At 44.3% G+C, this 21,837-nt stretch overlaps 8 protein-coding genes across 11 annotated transcripts; 4 read left to right on the top strand and 4 right to left on the bottom strand.

The window, feature by feature from the left end:
- Nucleotides 1–188: 188 nt before the first annotated feature.
- On the bottom strand, nt 189–3,371 carry ms(3)76Cc (male sterile (3) 76Cc). The gene is made up of 2 exons (XM_020960714.2): nt 2,917–3,371; nt 189–2,843 (listed from the first exon to the last, which is right to left on the bottom strand). The coding sequence occupies exons 1-2, from the start codon at nt 2,985–2,987 to the stop codon at nt 218–220; spliced, it is 2,697 nt and encodes an 898-aa protein (XP_020816373.2). The 5' UTR covers nt 2,988–3,371; the 3' UTR covers nt 189–217.
- Nucleotides 3,372–3,598: 227 nt separating this feature from the next.
- asf1 (histone chaperone asf1) lies at nt 3,599–4,816 on the bottom strand. The gene has a single exon (XM_020960477.2). The coding sequence runs from the start codon at nt 4,464–4,466 to the stop codon at nt 3,807–3,809; it is 660 nt and encodes a 219-aa protein (XP_020816136.1). The 5' UTR covers nt 4,467–4,816; the 3' UTR covers nt 3,599–3,806.
- A 261-nt stretch (nt 4,817–5,077) lies between these two features.
- l(3)76BDm (trafficking protein particle complex subunit 8 homolog l(3)76BDm) lies at nt 5,078–10,293 on the top strand. Its single transcript, XM_020960413.2, has 8 exons — nt 5,078–5,352; nt 5,596–5,757; nt 5,826–6,756; nt 6,962–7,210; nt 7,276–7,738; nt 7,795–8,710; nt 8,763–9,188; nt 9,249–10,293. Exons 1-8 carry the CDS (start codon nt 5,187–5,189, stop codon nt 9,902–9,904), a joined length of 3,969 nt encoding a protein of 1,322 aa, XP_020816072.2. The 5' UTR covers nt 5,078–5,186; the 3' UTR covers nt 9,905–10,293.
- Nucleotides 10,192–11,366, bottom strand: PIG-F (phosphatidylinositol glycan anchor biosynthesis class F). The gene has a single exon (XM_020960414.2). The coding sequence runs from the start codon at nt 11,153–11,155 to the stop codon at nt 10,445–10,447; it is 711 nt and encodes a 236-aa protein (XP_020816073.2). The 5' UTR covers nt 11,156–11,366; the 3' UTR covers nt 10,192–10,444.
- Nucleotides 11,367–11,504: 138 nt separating this feature from the next.
- Nucleotides 11,505–15,658, top strand: Lon (lon protease homolog, mitochondrial). 2 transcript variants are annotated; one of them, XM_020960123.2, is made up of 9 exons: nt 11,505–12,211; nt 12,282–12,537; nt 12,654–13,071; nt 13,134–13,263; nt 13,322–13,626; nt 13,694–14,116; nt 14,175–14,903; nt 15,015–15,204; nt 15,267–15,658. In XM_020960123.2, the coding sequence occupies exons 1-9, from the start codon at nt 11,873–11,875 to the stop codon at nt 15,504–15,506; spliced, it is 3,030 nt and encodes a 1,009-aa protein (XP_020815782.2). In that variant the 5' UTR covers nt 11,505–11,872; the 3' UTR covers nt 15,507–15,658. The 2 variants fall into 2 exon arrangements, with proteins under 2 accessions (XP_020815782.2, XP_086690637.1); XM_086834511.1 differs by having other exon boundaries at nt 12,600–13,071.
- LOC110189880 (trypsin-1) lies at nt 15,577–18,017 on the bottom strand. Of its 2 annotated transcripts, none has more exons than XM_020960125.2 (6): nt 17,659–18,017; nt 17,404–17,608; nt 17,193–17,347; nt 16,996–17,132; nt 16,337–16,916; nt 15,577–15,945 (listed from the first exon to the last, which is right to left on the bottom strand). In XM_020960125.2, the coding sequence occupies exons 2-6, from the start codon at nt 17,492–17,494 to the stop codon at nt 15,673–15,675; spliced, it is 1,236 nt and encodes a 411-aa protein (XP_020815784.2). In that variant the 5' UTR covers nt 17,495–17,608; nt 17,659–18,017; the 3' UTR covers nt 15,577–15,672. The 2 variants fall into 2 exon arrangements, with proteins under 2 accessions (XP_020815784.2, XP_020815783.2); XM_020960124.2 differs by having other exon boundaries at nt 17,404–17,598; nt 17,659–18,011.
- An 857-nt stretch (nt 18,018–18,874) lies between these two features.
- On the top strand, nt 18,875–19,835 carry LOC110190263 (general odorant-binding protein lush). Of its 2 annotated transcripts, none has more exons than XM_020960629.2 (3): nt 18,875–19,213; nt 19,418–19,568; nt 19,632–19,835. In XM_020960629.2, exons 1-3 carry the CDS (start codon nt 18,992–18,994, stop codon nt 19,718–19,720), a joined length of 462 nt encoding a protein of 153 aa, XP_020816288.2. In that variant the 5' UTR covers nt 18,875–18,991; the 3' UTR covers nt 19,721–19,835. The 2 variants fall into 2 exon arrangements, with proteins under 2 accessions (XP_020816288.2, XP_086690638.1); XM_086834512.1 differs by having other exon boundaries at nt 18,949–19,213; nt 19,312–19,568.
- Nucleotides 19,747–20,821, top strand: LOC110190297 (general odorant-binding protein lush-like). The gene is made up of 4 exons (XM_020960682.2): nt 19,747–19,879; nt 20,047–20,291; nt 20,414–20,564; nt 20,626–20,821. Exons 1-4 carry the CDS (start codon nt 19,819–19,821, stop codon nt 20,712–20,714), a joined length of 546 nt encoding a protein of 181 aa, XP_020816341.2. The 5' UTR covers nt 19,747–19,818; the 3' UTR covers nt 20,715–20,821.
- The last annotated feature ends 1,016 nt before the right edge of the window (nt 20,822–21,837 follow it).

Below are 21,837 nucleotides of genomic sequence, written 5' to 3'. Positions count from 1 at the left end.
CTCAGCGATACACTTTTTGGAATTTTTATTGGTTCTTTTTATACAGGTAAATTGAAAAAAATCTCGAACCAAAGCTAAATAGAATATAAGTGTTCTGCACACCACAATCTGAAAGCAAATTCGTTCGACACCTTTTTATACCTCTGAATGCGCCTTATTTCAACCAAAACAACCAAAAAAACACCAGCTGAAAGGTGCTATTCTTTAATACAAACTTTCATTCTATAAGAATTTTTCCAGAGGCCAAGTTAGTTTTTACCGCATCGCTGAGAAGCTGTTCTTCCTCCTCCATACAGTTGCACAGATCCTTCAAAGGCCTTTTCTCCCTTAAATCAGCGATGTGACATACCACATCTGATAGCTTTCGAAATGCAATTAATCCGGCAGTGCCTTTGGAAAGATCCAAGTGGCGGAATCGATCAATATCGCATGTACAACCATCAAATAGGTAGAACCATGAGGCTGCCGACTCCTTAGAGCGGTTGGCACTATGCCGGAAGATGACGTAGTTGCCCCACGGCGTCATCGCAAAGACTCTGTTGGCCACCTTGAAGGCGGAGCTAAGCATCCGGTTCAGACTCTCTGTGGTTCCGCTTTCGGACCCAGCGACGGCCAGGAGCTGTGGCACCCGATTGAAGCCCGGAAAACGAAGCAAGGATTCGTTTCGTTTCGACTGTTTAACGAGTTCTTTGGGGACATCTCTTACAGCTTTCTTCGGGGATATCGCGTCTGATTGCTTTTTGTTAGCATTTTTACGGATTGAGTTTCCTTCCCTTTTAAGTATTCTAACCTGTGATGCCTTTAAGTTGGCATCTCCTAATTTCATGATAGCTAATTCCTTTGTCGACCACTTGACGTTTGGAACCCTGTCAGGACATTTGCTAGGCGGATTGGCGAGGGAATCGCCTGATACACCGCCTTTTTGCCTGGTGTATGTGTTTGAAGCTACAGAGTTTGGTGGATTTCTGGGCGACTTCTTTGGTTTCCTATGTATACGTTTGGAAGAGCTTTGCTTAGGCAGTTTCTCTGGCTCCTGAACAATGATTTCCGACTTTTTGCGTGTTGTGACTGTCTTTGTCTCCGTTTTCTTTGGATCCTGAATTGTAGACGTTGATTTCTTAGCATTTTGGCAGCGTTTTGTTTTTTTTACAATTCTCGTCTTTGATTTTTGGGTTTTTGTTTTAGAGACGGCGTTTTTCTTGGCTTCCATTTCTCTTGCACTCTGTTCCTCCAACGAAACTCTTAGCTTCTCTTCTTCTTCGTAGTCGCTGATTTCCTTCATGAATTTATCCCACACATTGACTCCTGGGTGGTCGCTGAACAATATGGCTTCATTCAGAGACTCCACATCGAAGGTATCCACCTCGTCGGGCAAGGGAGCTAGGGCGAAACCCTCTGGGCACTCGGCGAGATTACGTATTCGTACCACATGCAGATAGTAGGCAGACTGCCGGTGTGACTCCTTGAGCATTTGGTGGAACACGCTAAGCAGGGTCAGCTGGTCGTGAAACATGCGAAGCGTGGCCCACTTAGCGCCCTCAGGCTTGTCTTTCTCCGACTGGCTACCCAAGACAGAATGCCGATAGGGATCGAGGAGGTAGTAAAAGTCGTCCTTGGCCCATATGGCATACATCTGATTGTTTATCTGGAAGACTACGTTGCTGTATTTCTTGAAGGCCTCACTGATGTGAGTCCCGAAATTCGTTCCATTGTTGTGGAGATCGTCCTTCCAATGGCCCATTTTCACGTTGGGTAATAGTTTAAGTTCCATGACGAACTGCCCCAGTCGCATTTGGGTGGGAAACGTATCTAGGTCAACGGGCCGCTGATTCCTAAAGCAATCCGGCCAGCAGCTACGGGATAACTCCAATCCGTAGCAAACTAGTCGGTCCAGCATATCAGTATTCCAATTCTTCGGGTGGCAAACTTTGCTAGCCAGGATTGAGCCCACGGCCACCATTAGACTGCTGCGGTTTGTTACTGAATCATTTTGGCTCAGTGAAAGATGAAGACTCGCCTTCAGATACGCGTAGCTCTTATACGCCACCTTGGGCTCAATAGGTCGGTAGTTGGAGTCCCGTATATAAACACGTCCATCAGGCGTCTCCAAGTGCACCACCACCAGTTCGCGAATACAAAACTCATCCTTGGCTGTTATCCCACTTAACTTCCTGGCTTCATCAACCACACGTTCGATGGTTGTCAGGCACACTAGCATGGTCAGTCCCATATTCTTATCCCGTTGTTTACCCTTGACGTTCATCACAAAGAACATGTTTCTGCGCCGCCATATGAGGAGGTTACCCACTCGAGAGAGAACCAAGCAATACCGTCTGCACGTGAAGAACTTCTGGAGAACGCGACCTAAATTCTTGATGGTGTGCTTGGAGTGTCTAGCCACATCCCCCTGGTAACGAGGTTCCAAAGCCAAAGTAAAGGTGTGCCCTTCAAGATTAAACTTCCTTTTGATTCGCTTCTCATCAGAATAAGTCTCGCACTTGGAGATCTTTTCGTCCGTTTCCCCGTCTGTTTCGGAGCTTTCTTGGAATAAGTCCGTACCCTCCGATAGCAACATTTCGATTTTTTCCGCAGTCCAATCAACCTCTGGCAGAACATAGATCAAGGCAAACGCTTTCAAGAAGGTGGCTAAGTTTCTGCCGTTCACTTCCTCCTCCTGCACGGGAGGACCACTGCAGGGCTTGTCCAAGGTGGCATTCGAGCAGACTAAATCCACAGAACCACCTAGGGAATGGGCAATCTTCTCACAGAATTTCCAGTGATCGCAGCTAGGTTCCTTCAAAGGACTGTCGAATTTGCTGCACAAATCAGTAAAGCTGAGGTACCTGGAAACAAGAAATCAGGAGGGAGGATAAGCTACGTAAACTCCCATTTGCCAATTTGTCGTTTACTCCCCACGTATTGCTCGTTTTGCTTTTGGAAAACCGAGGACTATGGCCCTGTTCCGGTGGATTGAGCGACATTATCATATACAAATAATTTGGGATTTTGAATGTTTTAGATCTAAAATAATTAAAATAGAGTAATGCCGAAATGAATTATTGATGTTTAGTTTAAATTTTCAACATAAGTCAGCGAAATAATTATATTTCCTTGGAATTTGTCAGGGCGATCTCTGTAAGCAGCCGTTTATGTAGTTACGGAGACTACCGAGGTTTGAAGAACGCGATCACTATGTATACACGCAAAATTAATCACAAAAACCTTTATGCCGAACAGAATTTTTAGTTTTATACTTGTTCCCTACAGCGGATATTGAATAGATTGAAAAATGAATAGAAATAATGATAATTTTGCTTGTGCTTGACTACATTATAAAGCTGTCATAGGACTGATCGTAGAACCAGAAAGCTAATTTCGGCAAGCCTGCTGTAGCTCTTATTACAATAACTTTTTGATTAAAATCATATCTTCGTATGGCTATACACAAATAAAATGTTTTTCAACACCTGAGGTTCTCTTAATAATCGCGTGTTCTGATCACTCACCTCATACACAACGAAAAGTGGTCCGGGACCCAAAAGAGTACCTTAAAAGCCAAATCTCCCAAGGTCCGAACTGAGGAAAACAAAACTTAGGATTAACTTTAAGGTATACATATATATTAAATTGTTTCGTTTAAATTATATTTACTTAATTAGGGGGAGAGAGAATTAGGAGAGTCGGTTACATTTATTGACGGGCGGAAATTCCTCAGGTCTGCGCCCATTGTAGCGTGTATTCGCGGGAAAAAGGTTGTGTTTTTGCGTTCACGTGGTCATCCAGCAGCCAGAGTACCAGCAAGATTTTCAACATTCCATGGCCAGCGAGTTGGAGTTCTCGTTTAGCGCCTTGATTCCGTTCTCCATGGGCATAGCGAGGCTGTTGTCGTCGTCCTGCTGTGCCGCAGCCACCGCCGCTCCCTCCGAAGTGGACGGGCCATCGGTCATCATTGAGTCGTCGTGGCCGTTTTCGATGCCGTTCCCATTCCCATTTATGTGCCCATAGTCCCAGTTGATCTTAAAGCGGGTGACACGCGGTTTGCTAGCCAGAATGTTGCGTGTTAGCTTCTCGAAGAGCGGCTTCGGCGGTGGGTTCTCCCGCATCTCGGGATCAGCGTAGTCGTTATTTACGTAGTATCCGACGCGAACAAACTCCTGGCCCCGGTAGGAGCAGGTGAGCAGCACAATGGTGACGCCCACTGCATCGGGCTCGGGGATCTTGCTGACATCCGGCGGATCGGCTTGAAAAACGAATATGTGACGGCCCTCGGGAACAGGACCAACGTAGATAGTGTCGAGCACCTGGTCATGCTCCTCTGATTCTGCCGATCCCACATATATCATCTTCCATTCCAGATCCTCTTTCAGCTCCTCGATGCACTCGAAGGTTAGTTCGAATTGGAAGGGATTGAAGAAACTGCTCGGGTTGTCCAGCACCACCACATTAGTTATGTGGACTTTCGCCATGGCAGTGACTGTACCTTCGGGATCTTAGCAAATATGTGGGAGACTTGCAGCAAGACGCCTTTGGCGGCGCGTTTTTTCCAGCAGGTTCTTCTTTTGTTCTTTGCGGCAATTGCGTGTGCTCGTGAAATTCTTTAGCAAAACACTCTATTAACTCAATATGGTGTGACTTAAAGTGCAGATTGCTTAGATAACGATCTGCGGTAAGTTTTTATTACTTTTGGAAACTTTTTGTCTTTTTGTGTACAATTTGCTCTCGACTTCTTGGTTTTCGCACAATTTGTGGTGACAGCTGATGGCTTTCCCGCGCTTCAGAGTGACCGTTCTGTGGCGGGGAAAAGTCACACCGCCAAGTGAAGGAACTCGAAATAATAGCGATGTATCGCTCCATTATCAGTGGCGTAATGATTGAAATGTTTTTATTTTTATTGTGATATTTTAGGAAACTACCAATAAAAAACGATAATATTTAAATAATCTGCCAACAAAAAAATAAATTGAACTTTGGTGCAAAAAAAAAAGCATTGATGTCTCCATCAATCCTCCAATTCGAATTGTAATTCTGAAACTTTGTAGAAATAATCGATTCACTGAAACTCGATTTACTTCCAGCTCTAGCATGTTTTGGACTCGATAGTTCTGCACAACAATACTATCGCAAGTAGGTCCAGATCTAGGTCCCCCAATTTGTGTTCGGTTTTTCTTTTGTAAATAATTAAAGTAATGCTGCACCTGACGGGCCAAAACTACAATGCGCGCGACGTAATCAGGAACATATTTTCGCCACTGATCGGCGTGCTGGCCAGTGCACAAGCTGACGAGATCTGCCACCGGAACAACCTGTCCTTCGTGGAGCTCCTGCAGCCGTTCGCAAAGTTGCCCAATGATGGTTAGTTGTGGGGTGGGGAGGTGAGGTAAACAAGGAACAGTTTTTAATAAAAATAAAGTCACCTTTCTGGAGAGTATAAGTTTATTTCCAATTTCTTTCTGTTGTTAGCCGCTTTTCTCTTCTGGAAAGTGTATCACTCCCACTATATGTAGTACACATATGTATATAATTCTTCTGTAAAGAAGTTTATACAAAAATAAAGTATAAAATTAAAAACAATAAATCTGATTATTTCTTTTTTAGCACACTTTCGGGACGTTTCCGGGACGAGCGTATCCGTGCGTGGACTTCGCCTCAATTTCTGCGATGTGGACTGGCGGCCGCCACAGCCCGTGTTGGCAAGAAAAATGTTGAACGAGTCGGTGACAAATGCTCACAATGACAAGACCAGACTAGCCACAATAGGTGGGAGAACCCTAAAAGTACATACCTATCTCCACAAACTAACGCTGATTTTCATTATTCATACACAGCTGACATCGACCTGGAGTTGCCGACGGCGGAACCTTGGTTCGAGCAATGGCGTGAGACCTTCTTGACCGTTCAATTTCCGGCAGAACATGAGTTCACCCGTCATCTCCTAAGCTGCCTTCTGGTGCTGTCCAGTGCAGATCCCCAGATTGTGGAGACTGCTCATAAGCTGGGGCAACGCGTTCAACAGATGCAGAGCATCACCCCTCAGAAGCTGCCCAAGTGGTTTCATCCCACCGAGGTGCTGAATAGCTATGTAGTGCTGCACGAGGCCAGCCAAGGGGACTTGTCCAAGGCGCAGCAGGGATTCGAGCTGCTTAAATCCACTTTTGGGGACAGCAAATGCTTCTTGGTATCCATCAACTCTCTGGATGGTCAAAGTGCGACGACTGACACCCCCGATTACTGGGCAACTTTTATCAAGAGGCAACCAAAGGGTGATCCGAATATACCTTCCACGGACTTGAGCGCTCCCAAATCGCCGCAGGAGGCTGTCTCTGTTATCAGCATGCCCGCCATGCAAATGTCCCAGCTTCTGGAAGGAGCGAACAGCACCCAGGACAGTGATCTGGCCATGCTGCATCCGCTAAGTCCCATGCAGGAGAGTGCCACAGAGGCCATTAACTCGAAATTCAGCATAAGCAGCGAGAGCATTGCCTCCCAGACCATCAATCCCAATGTATGGGCAAATGATTTAGATTCGGATGCCCCGCACGGCGGTTGTCTTACCACCCGAGACATCGACAACCTGCGCCATTTCGTGCAAGACTACGCTGTGCGTGCCTTGATACCCTACATTGAGCACCTGGTGGCCATTTTGGCTGAGGGCGTGACTAATAAAAAGGGAGTGAGCAAGTCCTTGCTTAGTGCTACCAAGAGATGGTTTGTCACCAGCAAGCCGGGAGCCGGAGCAAACAATCAAAATGCAGTCATGTAAGATATCTTTACTTTATTATTATTCTTCCTACTATGATAGTTTAAGTTCGATAACATTTTTAGAAGGAAAAGGAGAACTTTTTGAAAAATAGATCAGATCCTTATATTTTTACAAAAAAAATACAATTCGAAGCAATTTTAAGAATTTGTTACGAAGATAGTCACATTATTATAATAGTGATTTATTTGTTTATGTTTAAAGCTATACCAACGAATCTGCTGAACTGCAGACTCGAAAGTTGGGCGATCTCTACTTCATGTTCGGACATTATAACTTGGCATTCCAAGCATATCATCAGGCGAAGAGGGACTTCAATGCAGACTCGGCATGGCAATACTACGCAGGAGCCCTAGAAATGGCTGCCCTATCCGCATTCATGCTGGGCACCGCCCACCGCAAAACCTACGACTACATGGAAGACGCCATTATGTGCTATCTTACTGTGTGCAAGTGAGTCCTTGAATTTTGTATATAAATTAACTATCTATCTATATCTAAATACTATTTATTTACAGACTGCAGCAGTTTGCCACTCGGGCAACGCTGCTTAGCATGGAATGCCTGAAAACAGCCAGACTCTACGGCGATGTAGCCAAGCAACTGATACGCATGACAAATGAAGAGTCCGATTTGCGATCAGCTCTGCTGTTAGAGCAGGCGGCTTACTGTTTCCTGGTCACCCAACCGCCCATGCATCGAAAATATGCCTTCCACATTGTCCTAGCCGGCAATCGGTACTCAAGAGCTGGCCAAAGAAAGCACGCCTATCGTTGCTATCGGCAGGCCTATCAGGTGTTCCAGAAGCGCGAGTGGAGCTTGGCGGAAGATCACATTCAGTACACAGTGGCCAAGCAAGCCTATATGTTGAAACAACTGGAGGAGGCCAGTCATTCCTTTGCCCATTTGCTGAGGCCTGGAAGTCTGCAAAGTTCGCAGCAGCAGAGCAGTTTCCTAAAGGAGTACATTCAAACGCAGAACGTAAGTTTTTTAACGAACTTTGACAAAAATTCTTGTATTGCAAACTTTTCTTTCAGGAACTTCTCAAACGCAATCCTGAACTGGGACTATTACCGCACGCCTTGCCCCAAGTGGTACAATCTTCCGTTCGGGTCCTCACCCAAGTGCAATCACCTGCGGCTCTGCCGCCTTTAGTGCCGGCTACCAACATTGACATCAATTCGAACCTGACAGCCGATGAGACTATCTGGAACAAGATGGAGGAAATGCTCGTTATTACGGCGGCAAATAATAAGCCATTTGTGTTTAAGCCGTCTCGATATTTGTATACCAAGCAAACGCCCGCAACGGAAATCCCTGTGGCTGTTCAGGGTGAACCCATTGAACTGGCTGTAACCCTTTCTAACAGCGTTCGTTGTGGAATAGTGCTCACCGAGATCGACTTACTGTGGAAACTGATAATGGACAATAACGAGGAGGTCCTTTCAAATGCCTGCGTATATGGGGAATCATCAGACAGCGCCAGCAAAATAGCTGTAGGAGCAGCAATTAAAACCAGCTGCGTGGCATCCATTGAACTAGCCGAGCAAGCTGAGGAGACGTTGCACTTCAAGCTCACACCCAAGTTAACAGGCCGCTTGAATATTCTCGGAGTTGTTTGTCGTGTCGCAGCCATTGGAGAGCCGGCGGCAAGCCTACTCGGTTCGTTGCAGTTTGAGACACAGCAAATCAGACCCAACAACGCCAAGCAATCCTCGCAGACGGTTTTGGATAATAGACTGACCATTAGATTGGTTCCCCAACAGCCCGCAATGAGTGTTAGTTTTACTCCCGTTCCCAATCAACTTTTGGCCGGTGAAATTGTACCCGTTTCTGTGACCCTTCGTAATCTGGGCATTGCTCCGATTGAAGAAATCTATTTGGGTTGTGATAATCCGCGATGTGTGTCATTTCTGGAACGGCACAGTCAGATGCCGCTGGCCATGATGAGCTGTAAGTAAAATCACTGGAAAAATTATGTCAATTTCTGAGAACCTTTTCTTAGCCACTCGAAATCTTTCCAATGAGAAACTCGTTAAGGACAAAGAGATCCGGGGACAGCGTGTGTTCAGACTACTGCAACGTCCCGGACAAGCTGCGTTGGATGCACAGCAGGGCCATACCATCTCCATGTGGCTACAGGCACCCCATCAGACTGGACCATTTACCCTTCGACTGCTCTTCTATTACTCGTTGCCAGCCGGAGGTAGTGCACCGATCAAGTATCGCCTTGTCCGCCACGTATGGCAGCTCCAGGTGGAGAGTTGCGTGCAAGCCCAGGCTACGTGTGTTGTAAGCAATGCGGTGACGAATGAACTGGGCCTGGATGTGACCGTCAGGAACCAGCACTCGATGGAGAAAACGGAGGTCTACATCAACACAGTTTCCCTGTACTCCAAAGAATTCAACCTAAATCCAGATAGGCTGTTTGGTAATCTATTAATGCAATTACTATATCTAGTTGGTTTATTATTTTGTTTGTTTTCAATAGTTTTGAACCGTATGGGAGTCAGTGCGGGACAGGCGGGAGCGCAGTGCCTCAAGTCTTCCATATGCTGTAATTTCCAGTGTCGCCTGCTGGAGCGAGGGAAACGAGAAGAATTCCAAGACATTCCAACAATCAAAACCTTGCTGCAATCCCGACTTTCCCACTTAAAGGTAATGCCAGCACAGCACGCACAGCAGGTGGAGCAAGGCATGCCCGCGTTACATGATCCGCATAGCTTTCTCACCAATGAGGAGACGATATTCTTTAATACCAATATCTCCACGGAGGAGTTTAACGCCAGCATTGCCGGCTACATACCTCATGCTACTCTTGTTTTAAGTTGGAGTGCCCTGGTGGGCCGAGATGAGGGATTACGATTGGCCAGCGGGCTGCATTTCATTAAGCTTTATAAACTGTTTGAAACCGGCCACTGTCCCACGTCACCAGTGGAAGTGTTCCTGCGGAGACGGCAGTCTTCAGACGAGCCCCTGGACAAGCTACGAGAATTCCCTCTTCCCGATGGAGCTGTTGATAACGAAGAGGCCTGCGAGCCCCTGGCCGATGATGATGAAGAGGACTACTGGGAGCCAAATGATAACTATGTAGGTCAACGTTGCTTGCTGGAGGACGAGAGTTTTGTGATGGCGGTTAAAGCCTAAATTTGTTTGGAAATCATTACATATATTGTCTGTCTCAATCGGCTTTGTTCTCCAACAAAAATCTTGTGTTTTTTAAACTTAACATTCTGCCTTTCTTTTTGGTTTAGGAAGTATCCGAAACTCCTCCAAGACCAAACAATTTATTTACAAATACATCTGGGATACCAATGGTTTAAAAACTAAATCTATTTCGCGACTGGGAGGTACTATGGCATAGTTGGTTTGACCAAAAACCAAACCAAAAATCAGAAAAATCCTTTTGAATATTACCAAAATGTCCTTATCGCTTGTGATTAAATTCATAATTTGTTATTTTATTAGTTAATTGATTTAAAAAAGAATTCATTTATATTAGATTCTAATAAAAGGCTTAAATATATAACATTAAAGTATGTTAATTGCTTTTTGGTAATTCCTAAGCTGCTGACTAGACGAGATGGATAAGATGACGTGGTTCAGTGCAGGTTTGTCTTTTGTGGATATCAGTGGCAGCGCAAAGTAACAATCTTGGTGGCAGGATAGTAGCATTTATTGTTTGACTTAGGAGCGCTTCTTGGTCATGTACACCCGGGCCGTAGCGTAAAGGACATGTGTGCAGGCATAGATGTTCCCGAGTGCGCTACCCAAAAGGGCTCCGATTACGTTTGGTATGGGATAGGCCTGCCAGTCACGTCCCCAATCCAGAGGCGCCACCACACTGCCGGCCCAGGCCCCCAAAATTCCACCCAGCGCGTTGTACTTGAACAGATTCAGCGCCGTGTCCTCGCACTTGGTCACAAAGTCCGGTTTCTCGCAGAAGCAAACTTGCAAGGCTCCACCGCCTCCCAAAAGAAACACTGTCGGAGATACTGTGAGCAGTGTCATCAGTAGAGCCAGAACGAAGGTCTGCTCGTAGTTGCCTAGCACCGGTGCCCCCAGGATGATGCAGATAAAGGCATACAACAGTGTGCAGAGGAACTGGAGAGCAAGGCCCCCGAGGAGCTCCCGCGGTGTAAAGTATGTGGCCTTCTTCTGGCGCTGTTTCACGGTCAGGACACCATCCTCAATTCGTCCGTAGAAGCGCGCGAGCACCACTTTCAGGAGCTCACCGATAAACACAATTGGAACGACCAGCGAGTCCCAGAAGCTTCCGAGATGTGCCCAGTTGCGACGATATTGCATATACGTCATGCATATTAATATGGTGGCCAGGCTGAGGGACACATGGAAGAGCTGGTGCTTGGTCTTCTGTTGGTCGAATCGCGAAACCATGGTAAATGCAGTTAAATAAAGTTTTCTTAAATCTTTTCTGCTGCTTATTCCTGTCGCGCTTGTTTTGTACCGCTTGTCAACACTGGGTACACAGTGTGTAAAGTGTCATCATGCGCCAGTGTAGTAATACCCCGTATTTGTGGAAAACATGGGTATTCGGGTTTTATGAAATGTATGTACAGTTTGTATAGACATAAATCATTTATATGTGAAGACACCAACTGTTTACTTAATTTTCTAAAATTTCTTATAAAATTAAATTTCGTTTTACCTATTTCTTTTTCAGTGACACACTTTTAACACACATAAAAAATTTAATTAATTAATACAACGTAAAACGCTTATTATGTCGACCCAAATTTTATTAATCGAACAAAATATTTGATAGCCTTATTTATAAGTTCAGCTGTCCTTTAATTAATTAATTAATAATTTATTTGTCTTCAAATAATGTTAAAAACTCAAATTAGAATAGTTTTTTGACTACCTGTATTTTGAAATTATTTCACAATTTCTCCAACGTGTGAAATCATTTTGCACCAGCTGCTGTGCCCACTGTGCGGGAGAGCGGTGCAATCGGTTTCCAACACTGCCAGCTTCTGTCATTTTATTGTCCGCTGTCACATAATCACCTCCTCACACATTTGGACTGCAAGTTGTTTTTATATAGTTTTTGAATTATTTCTAAGTAAATTGCGAGTTAAAACTGTCATTAGGATGTTAGCTCGCGCTATCCGAGTGCGTCCTATGATGCGAGGCATCGCCTCGACGTCGGCATGGTCCATAAACCGGCCTACTCACAGCTCCCTTATCCATCTTCACCGCAATCGGACGACGCACTTGCAGCGCTCCTACGGCGCCAATCTGATGGTGCAACGCTTCTACGGCCGAAAGCGTGATGATGCTGATGAAGTGGACCGACAGAGCATAGAACTAATGGCCGAGCGGCATTCGCAGCTGCCGGCTACACTGGTCGTTCCGGACGTGTGGCCACACGTCCCGATGTTGGCAATGAGCAAGAATCCACTTTTTCCGCGCTTCATGAAGATTGTGGAGGTAACATTATTGCATATCCATTGTTAAAATATTGTTAACTATATCTATACTTATATTTATTCTGCCCAAGGTTTCCAATCCCATTGTCATGGAATTGCTGCGACGCAAAGTTAAACTTAACCAACCCTATGTGGGCGTCTTTCTCAAAAAAAACGATGGCGAGGAGGAGCTCATCCACAACTTGGATGAAGTCTATAGTATCGGCACTTTTGCTCAAATTCAGGAGCTGCAGGATCTGGGCGACAAGTTGCGCATGGTTGTTGTTGCTCACCGACGCATTCGGATCACTGGACAGGTTATCGAGGATCTGCCATCTCCCAAGCCCGGTAAGCTTCAAACATACACTAAGCGCCCACATGTTGTGACATACATATGTTCTTGATCTTAGTGAAAATGACAACTTTGCATTATCCACTATTTAATATTAAATTAAACATCCCAGCTGAAGATCAATCTACTGATCAAGCCGAGGCAGCGCCAGTGAAGTCGCGACACGAGTCCACCCGTAAGCCCCGTGGCCGCGTCCCAAGACGACAGGCTGGAAAATTAAACGAATCGGCTGCCCAGGAGGAAATGGTTCAGAAAGAAACACTGGAGCCGCCATTGAGGTCAGGCAAAGTCGAGCACGTGAGTGTGCCCAAGCCACCCACGGAGGAAAATAAATTGGAAGCCGAGGCTATTGCTGAGGCTGATGGTGAAGGAGTTGCCGAAAAAACAACGACGAGTCCACTGCCAGTACTTATTGTGGAAGTTGAAAACATTAAGCAACCGATCTACAAGCAAACCGAAGAAGTTAAGGCCTTGACCCAGGAAATAATCAAGACTCTTCGGGATATTATTACAATGAATCCCTTGTATAGGTAAGTCACTTTCAAATAGAAACCGGGTGGCATTCTTATCGCACTTTTTTGTTAACTTCTAGGGAGAGTCTCCAGCAGATGCTGCATCAGAACCAACGAATTGTTGACAATCCAATTTATCTTTGCGATTTGGGTGCTTCCCTGTCGGCTGGCGAGCCCGCTGAGCTTCAAAAGATCCTCGAAGAAACGGATGTAATAGAGAGTGTCTTCAACTCTGTAATGTATTTCTGAAGTTATATTTGGTTTTCAGATCCCAGAACGCCTGCAGCTGGCATTGACTCTGCTGAAGAAGGAGCTAGAACTGTCGCGACTGCAGCAAAAGATTGGTCGCGAAGTGGAAGAAAAGGTCAAGCAGCAGCACCGTAAATATATACTTCAGGAGCAGCTGAAGGTAATCAAAAAAGAACTGGGCATCGAAAAAGACGACAAGGACGCCATTGGCGAAAAGTATCGCGAAAAACTAAAGGATAAAACTGTTCCTGAAGGCATAATGACAGTGATAGACGAAGAGCTTACCAAGCTAAACTTCCTGGAGAGTCACAGCTCTGAGTTCAAGTGAGAATTAAGAATATGCTTAATAGACAAAATATTATTGTAAAACAAATAATCCTTCAATACGTAGTGTAACTCGAAACTACCTCGACTGGCTTACTTCCCTGCCCTGGGGAGTCATAAGCACCGAAAACCTCTGCCTAGATAAGGCCACGGAGATCCTGAACAAAGACCACTATGGCATGGAGGACATTAAGAAACGTATTTTGGAATTCATTGCCATCAGTTCCCTAAAGGGCACGACTCAGGGCAAGATATTGTGCTTCCATGGTCCACCCGGAGTGGGCAAGACAAGTATAGCCAAGTCCATCGCTCGGGCCTTGAACCGAGAGTACTTCCGCTTCAGTGTGGGCGGAATGACTGATGTGGCCGAAATCAAGGGACACCGACGCACCTATGTCGGCGCCATGCCAGGCAAGTTGATTCAGTGCCTGAAGAAGACCAAGATCGAGAATCCACTGGTGCTCATCGACGAGGTGGACAAGATTGGCAAGTAAGGAAAACATGCCCATAATAGTATCCATTGTTATATAACATTTAATTTTTTAAAGGGGTTATCAGGGCGATCCAAGCTCGGCTTTGTTGGAACTCCTCGATCCTGAACAGAACTCCAATTTCCTGGACCACTATCTCGACGTTCCGGTGGACTTGTCGCGTGTGCTCTTCATCTGCACGGCCAACGTGATCGACACCATCCCCGAGCCCCTGCGGGATCGCATGGAACTGATTGAGATGTCTGGATATGTGGCGGAGGAAAAGATCGCTATCGCTCGTCAATACCTGATGCCGCAGGCTATGAAAGACTGCGGATTGACGGAAAAACAGATAAACATCACCGAGGACGCATTGAACATGCTGATTCGCAGTTATTGCCGAGAATCCGGCGTTCGCAATCTGCAGAAGCATATCGAGAAGGTCATTCGCAAGGTGGCCTTCCGGTTGGTCAAGAAGGAGGGCGAGAACTTCCCGGTCAACGCGGACAATCTGACGACATTCCTGGGCAAGCAGGTATTTAGCTCAGATCGTATGTACGAAACAACGCCGGTGGGCGTTGTCATGGGTTTAGCGTGGACGGCCATGGGAGGCTCATCGCTCTACATCGAGACTTCCAAGCGCCATATTCGTTATCCAGAGAAACCAGAATCGCCTGCTGCTGGTGGCACATTGCACATTACCGGCAATCTGGGAGATGTCATGAAGGAGTCGGCCCAAATTGCGTTGACCGTGGCGCGAAACTTTTTGTTCTCGCTGGATCCAAAGAATCTATTCCTGGAGCAAGAGTAAGTTCTATTCAAAAGCTATAATATTCTACTCACAGACAAAATGGTTTTTCCATTCATCGGATCCACTTTTTCTTATTAAAATTTTAAAACGTCTCCTGGTCTTTATAGGCACATACACGTACACGTGCCTGAGGGCGCAACACCCAAAGACGGGCCCAGCGCTGGCATCACCCTGATCACAGCCCTGGTCTCTTTGGCCAGGGGAATGCCCGTGCGGCAAGATGTGGCGATGACTGGAGAAGTGTCGCTGAAGGGAAAAGTTCTGCCCGTTGGAGGCATCAAAGAGAAGACTATTGCCGTAAGCTAAAACTACAAATCCATGTTGTTGGGGATTACAAATAGTCATCTTTCCTCATTCAGGCTCGTCGTAGTGGTGTCAACTGCCTTATTTTGCCCGTCGATAACAAGAAGGACTTTGAAGAGCTGCCTTCGTATATAACCGAGGGACTAGAGGTGCACTTTGCCTCCACCTACGACGACGTCTACAAAATAGCCTTCTCCGAAGCTACCAAAACGACGAGCAAAACCGAAGTCGAGCATGAGCCTCCACTGCGAAAGGTTTCCAGTGCGGTCGCAGCCAAGCCGGTGACTTGGCATTAACTATAGTCTTAGCTAGGGGGTTGTTCCGGGGTTCTGGTGTGCATATTTTTAATATTGACATCAATCGTTATCAGGTTAATTCGTGTATTTAGGTCGTAGCATTTGTTAAACATAATGCCAAGTAAATTGAATGCACTGACAAACAATAGAAACATCGGCTTATAGCTTAGGCATCCGCGTTGGCCAAAATCCAATCCAAGTACCGATCCACACGGGTGTAAATACCTGGACGGCCGCGCTGGCCGCAGCCGACGCCCCAGGACACAATGCCAATGGTGACCCAACGCTGATTGGGCAGCTGAACTAGCAGCGGTCCTCCACTGTCGCCCTGACAGGAGTCCTGTCCACCTTCGGGAAATCCAGCACACAAGGCGGTGTCCGGAACATGCTGAACTAAGGCGAGGCGGCATTCGGACTGCTTCCAAACAGGTAGGTTGACCTAAAAAAAGGCGAGGATTTGCGTATCAGATTCTATATTGAAACAATAAGGTTGCCTTATAAGAGTTTATAAACATATTAAAATAATTAGTTGCTCGGTCACCAAAGCAAATGGAACTTTTAGAGCAATAAATATTAGCAGATCTTGCAAATAGCAAGCAGAGCTAGAAATAAATATAGGACAATATTTTCGAGAGACCCTATAGGCGAAGTAAACCCGAAAAGTTCAAGTGCATAAAAATTATATGGCATGTTAATAAAAATGAATATGTACTTATACATCTACTATATAGAATTGAAAATTGACGGTAAGCTATTAAGTTCGTTTTCTCACTGTCAATGTCCGAGCGAACCCCTTTTTTCATCTTTACTAAACAATAATATATACTTACCTCCATTAATATGTTCGAATGAGACCCACCGAACTTCTGAGTGCCCCAACCCGTAACAATAGCGTTCCTGCCCGTCCAATCTTCATTTACCGGTGGCATGCAAACTGGCCAGATATAGGTGTTGAACAAAGTAGCTCGGTCGATCCGGACAATGGCAATATCGTTATCATAGTTTTGTGGATTGAAATCAATGTGAAGGACCATATTGGCAATGCGGAAATCCCTCGCCCTCGTCTCATTCACCATGTGAGTGTTGTACTCGCCCAAACGGACAAAGATGTCCTCCTTCTTCATGCCGTGGATGCAGTGGGCGGCGGTGAGGACATGACGGTCGGTGATCAGAGCACCACCGCACCACACGAAGGGCAGGCCCTCCCTTAGCAGGGCCGCCATCCAGGGCCATTCGTCCGGCTCGGCTGGCCGACCACCGCTGAGCCTGGGGTATTGCCTAGTGGTGATTCCACAGCCACGTTGCTCCGGTTTGTTTACGATGCGCGGCTCCTCCTGATCCTGACTGGTTACGATCTGCGGACTAAAGCGGTTGCTCGTCATCTGATCAGTGCAGCAAATACCGATGGAGCTACAGAGAAAAAGGATTTAGAACTATGATAGAGTACGATCTTGATAAACTTGAGTAAGGGTTCGATCACTCATCCTACCTTTTCTCAATGATGCATAGCTGCGAGACTAGTCGCCATACATCATTCTTGAGCTCCGGCATGCGGCAGTAGATGATGTGTCGACAGCGACCGGATTCGCCCAGCGAAGTGCTGCATGGACCGTAATCCTTATTCTCCTATAGATAATAAATGTGGTTATCATCATGAAGACACAAACCTGTGATAAGATGACTCACCAGCAACTGGGAGGTGGGAGCTTGCCGCTTGTTTAGACGATGTCGTGACAGATAATTCACAACGCCATTTTCCTCGCTGTGATTTCCTTGGCTGTATTGTTGGTTTTCGGCCTCTCCCCATTGGAACTCGTCATTATCGTTCAGGTCGAGAAGGTCTTAATAGTAATTGCCTTAGTTTATTTTATTCATAAGCTTAAAAATATACGCTTACCTATGTAATCACTGGTCACAGTTTTGGCCAACACCTGCTGGCAGCTCACAAACCCCAGTAAAGCCACAAAAGCCCAGAGAAAGGCCTTCATTTTGAGACTTTTTGCGAATGATTTGACTTTTGTTATCGCGTGCCGCTTCCGTTGACAGTTGAACAAGCTCTGCTCTGCGCAATTCTCCGACGCTACTGATCCTACTAAATATAGCTAACTACTTAGTGTAGCTACTCAGCTCGGATCAGCTGGCTATGTCTTACCTTGGGCCCTGTTTATGAACTTGTACGGTGCGTTGGCACTTTTGGGTTTTCCTGGCTTACAAAGCGACAACCAGTTCCTATGCGTAGCTGCAAGCGGTTTCCAGACAAAAGCTCTCTGGGATAGGAACTGCCACTTATATATGTGCTTCGTAGTTATCATGAATGCTAAAGTACTCCGAGTGCTCTCGGCTTTGGGCTTATCTCCGGACTTGACAGAGAGAGCTGTAATGCCGGTCCCCTTTAATGCTTATGAGGATAGACCCAATTTCGCATGGTATTTTATCAAAATATTGCAAACTACAACTGAGCGACACCAAGTGTGACGCAACATCTCTCCAGGGGCACAGTTTCGAATTGATGATCCACTCCGATTCTCCAATTCCAGGCAAGGGAAACGTGATGTGCATTGCTAATGATCCGGTTCGGTGGGTTTTGCTTCCATAGAAGTAAGACGCTACGATTCTCATTTTCTATAAATTTAATTGCCATTTGACGCTTGCACATCAAAACAGTAATAAGTTACAAGTTGCATGCGAAACCTGGAATCAAAAAGGTTGTGTCATTAAAGGTTTAAAAACTACATACAATTGTACATATACATCACGGGTTAAAACCTTAATTATAATAAATATTTATGTCTACTTATTATTAGTAAATCACATTCAAATTTTCTAATTAAATATATAAAAATTTGCAGAAGTACTTAAAGCACTTTCTTAAATTTACATTATAAATAACTAATTATAAAGGCTGTAAAATTGATTGAATACTTGACACCATTATTAGAGTTGAACAAAATTCTATGTACCATGATGGGATAAGCAAAGCTTTATTATTTGTTTTTTTCAATTTTCCGATGCTTTCTGTAATGGTCGACCAATAAGGTCTGTTCCTACATATATCGAACACTATCTGCAGTAGAAATAAAGAGCTATGTTTCATTCATTTGCGTTGAAATGGACACAGGGACAGAAGGAACTGACTAGATCAGCTATTCTGTCGATGCTGACCAAGAATACATATAATTTATAGGGCTGTCTCCTGTAAATTGTATTTAATTTAAAACCGTTTGACACCTTGTTACTCCCATCAGAAAAATTATTAACCTAATTTGACACATCGCACTCTTATAATTAGAGGGATATAGACAGGTATGTTGTTAAGTCTGACATTAATTGCACTTTGAGGTATAAAAGGCGTGCATTTTAGAGTTTTGTTGCCCTATAGGGTAATATTTCATTGTTTAATTGTTAATTTCCACCTGCCCTGTTCTGTAATCTCCATATAAAGCCTGGACTTCCGAGGCTTATCGCCGTATTAGGTTTCCGTTATTATGAAGTATTGGCAAAGGCATTCGTCCGCCTTGTTGGCCATCGTCCTGCAAGTGCTATGCTTACTGCTACCCGATCCTGGAATGACAATGAGTATGGATCAGTTCATGAGCTCGCTGGACATGATGCGAAATGGGTGTGCACCCAAGTTCAAAGTTAGTGTTGAAGACCTCGATCGCCTGCGCATAGGTGATTTTAATTTTGAGGCTTCACACGATATTATGGTGAGTCAGGAGCAACAAATTCGAAATATTTAAAAACATAACAAGATATCTCTGAAACGGTGAGACTAATTTGCATAAGGACTGATGTATACATTCAGATCGACTCGTCCGCTGATACTGTTCAAGAATGGCAATACTTTAGCGGATACCAGTTTTTACCGTCTACATACAGTTTCGTTTGGCTCTTAATTAAATTTCTTCCAGTGCTATACAAAATGTATATCCCTAATGGCCGGTACAGTTAATAAAAAAGGAGAGTTCAATGCCGCAAAGGCGCTGGCACAGCTTCCCTATCTGGTTCCGACGGAGATGATGGACATGTCAAAGCGATCAGTGGAGGCCTGCAGGGATGCGCGTAAGTAAAGCTTTGATCTTTGACCTGTCTATCCGATTTTATAAACCTGTGATATATCCGCAGATAAAGCATTTAAGGAGCCCTGCGAAAGGGTTTACGAAACAGTCAAGTGCCTGGCCGCCAATGGAGAAGGATTATTCAGATGGCCTTAGGTTAATAGAACTAGGTTGTGCAAAAGAGGATTTTAAGAAGCCATGGGAATGGCATCTTGACAACATTAAGGTGTCTTAAATTAAACTTCCACTATATAATGTTTTTAATTATAAACCTTACGTTTTATTTTAATGAAACGAATGAGAAGAGAAAACAAGGTAAGTATAAAGAGTACCAAGGTGTACATTTCTCGCATGGAGTTTTCGATTTGATAACTGGTTGAAAATGGCGTGCAAGTGGTTCGTTAATTACCGGAGCTGCACCCTGGCATTTAATTGCCACCTGTACAACTCCATAAAGACTTTATAAGGGTTCCCTGTTGTAGAATATTCGACATTTGTTGTTCCCGCCACCATGCAGCTTTGGAAACGTCGATCATTCGCCGTGTTGGCCATTGTCCTGCAGGTTCTGGTCATGCTGGAGCCAGGAATGACCATGACTATGGACCAGTTTTTGTCGTCGTTGGATATGCTAAGAAATGGCTGTGCCCCCAAGTTTAAGCTTCGTATAGAGGATCTAGATCGGCTCCGGAATGGAGATTTTAATTTCGATCCAACACATGACCTAATGGTGAGCAGTAGAGCTTTGTATTTGAACTTTTTTTTATAATATTATTGAAAAGAAATCTTTAAAGGTATATTAGTATTTAAGAATATTTCTATATTTTGGCACTTAAGTGAACTTTTTTTCAGTGCTATACAAAGTGCATATCCTTGATGGCGGGCACAGTAAATAAAAAAGGAGAGTTCAATGCCGCAAAGGCGCTGGCACAGCTCCCCTACCTGGTTCCGACAGAGATGATAGAGCAATCCAAACGGGCGGTGGAGAACTGCAGGGATGCGCGTAAGTGATGTTTGATTTTTGCAGTTATTTTGGTGTTCTTAGCTTTGGTAACTATTCGCAGATAAAGCATTCACGGAGTCGTGCGAAAGGGTTTTTCAAACAGCCAAATGCCTGGCTAACAACTCCGAAGGAAATTTCAAGTGGCCTTAGGTTAAAGTATAAGGATTCAAGAAAGGCCACATTTTAAAGAATTTTTTAAGTTCGCAACTTGACAGTTTCTAAAATTCATAATTCTAATAAAGTTCATTTTTGATTAACTCACTGGGGTGAAACAAATTTCCATCGAGTTCTGGAGCCAGCTCTTGAGCGTAACGCTTTCTATTCTTCATATTCTTGCGAATGGAGCCAGCGGAAACCGATATTTTAATTTGGATGGTTTAATAAAAAAAATTCCCGATGTCCCGATTTATTCAAACTAAAATAGTCTCGATCCCTATATAATGCAATAAATAATCAGAAAAAAAGATTTTGCGCAAAATGCACTAGGCTTGAAGTGTTAAACCACTAATAAACAAGAAAGGAAGGTAACTTCGGCACGCCGAAGTTTATATACCCTTGCAGATAGAACTTCTATGAATAGGAATCCATACAATATAAATTATATATATTTGTTTCAAAAAAACAATGAAGTAATACCTGCTTTCATTTTATTCACCTATACATATTATATTTGCAATTTTACATTCACTGATTTGCATTTTTCCTCCACATCAAACGATTGTTTGTATGGCACCTATACACTGATACAGTCGACCGATTTTCATGAAATTAGACACAAAATTTAAGACTTATATAAAATGGCTATACCTCAAATTTGATGAAAATCAGCTGAAAACTGAAAAAGTTATAAATTTAATTGTATTAATTTCTCGATCGTTCCTATGGGAGCTATATGATATAGTAGACTGATTTTCATAAAATTTTATACAAAATTGTAGAGTTTAGTAAAATGGATATATCTCAAATTTGAGCCAATTCTATTGAAAACTGAACAAAGTTAAAATTTTCTTTGTAAAATTTTTCCGATCATTCCTATGGCAGCTATAGGTTATAGTCGTCCGATCCGGCCCGTTCTGACATATATACGAGTGAGAGTATATAGAAGGCTAACTACAAAGTTTCATTCAGATAGCTTCAAAACTGAGAGACTAGTTTGCGTAGAAACGGACAGACGGACAGAAGGACAGACGGACAGACGGACATGGCTAGATCGACTCGGCTGTTGATCCTGATCAAGAATATATATACTTTATATAGTCGGAGGTGCCTCCTT

This window comes from Drosophila serrata, unplaced genomic scaffold (genome assembly GCF_035046125.1).
Source record: "Drosophila serrata isolate PLE 108 unplaced genomic scaffold, ASM3504612v1 contig_272, whole genome shotgun sequence".
Classification (NCBI taxonomy): domain Eukaryota; kingdom Metazoa; phylum Arthropoda; class Insecta; order Diptera; family Drosophilidae; genus Drosophila; species Drosophila serrata.
The sequence above is the reverse complement of the archived record's forward strand: the minus strand, read 5'-3'. Positions and strand labels throughout refer to the sequence as shown.

Excerpts from the sequence above, each read along its gene's own strand:
- asf1 (XM_020960477.2), bottom strand. The coding sequence starts at position 4,466 with ATGGCGAAAGTCCACATAACTAATGTGGTGGTGCTGGACAACCCGAGC.
- PIG-F (XM_020960414.2), bottom strand. The coding sequence starts at position 11,155 with ATGGTTTCGCGATTCGACCAACAGAAGACCAAGCACCAGCTCTTCCAT.
- Lon (XM_086834511.1), top strand. The coding sequence starts at position 11,873 with ATGTTAGCTCGCGCTATCCGAGTGCGTCCTATGATGCGAGGCATCGCC. Across the intron at positions 12,212-12,281 it reads GCTTCATGAAGATTGTGGAG|GTTTCCAATCCCATTGTCAT; the intron begins GTAACATTATTG and ends ATTCTGCCCAAG. Across the intron at positions 12,538-12,599 it reads TCTGCCATCTCCCAAGCCCG|TGAAAATGACAACTTTGCAT; the intron begins GTAAGCTTCAAA and ends TCTTGATCTTAG.
- LOC110189880 (XM_020960124.2), bottom strand. The coding sequence starts at position 17,818 with ATGATAACTACGAAGCACATATATAAGTGGCAGTTCCTATCCCAGAGA. Across the intron at positions 17,599-17,658 it reads GTTCATAAACAGGGCCCAAG|TAGGATCAGTAGCGTCGGAG; the intron begins GTAAGACATAGC and ends AGCTATATTTAG. Across the intron at positions 17,133-17,192 it reads CTCCCACCTCCCAGTTGCTG|GAGAATAAGGATTACGGTCC; the intron begins GTGAGTCATCTT and ends TATTATCTATAG.
- LOC110190263 (XM_020960629.2), top strand. The coding sequence starts at position 18,992 with ATGAAGTATTGGCAAAGGCATTCGTCCGCCTTGTTGGCCATCGTCCTG. Across the intron at positions 19,214-19,417 it reads AGGCTTCACACGATATTATG|TGCTATACAAAATGTATATC; the intron begins GTGAGTCAGGAG and ends AATTTCTTCCAG. Across the intron at positions 19,569-19,631 it reads GGAGGCCTGCAGGGATGCGC|ATAAAGCATTTAAGGAGCCC; the intron begins GTAAGTAAAGCT and ends ATATATCCGCAG.
- LOC110190297 (XM_020960682.2), top strand. The coding sequence starts at position 19,819 with ATGTTTTTAATTATAAACCTTACGTTTTATTTTAATGAAACGAATGAG. Across the intron at positions 19,880-20,046 it reads GAATGAGAAGAGAAAACAAG|AATATTCGACATTTGTTGTT; the intron begins GTAAGTATAAAG and ends TCCCTGTTGTAG. Across the intron at positions 20,292-20,413 it reads ATCCAACACATGACCTAATG|TGCTATACAAAGTGCATATC; the intron begins GTGAGCAGTAGA and ends ACTTTTTTTCAG.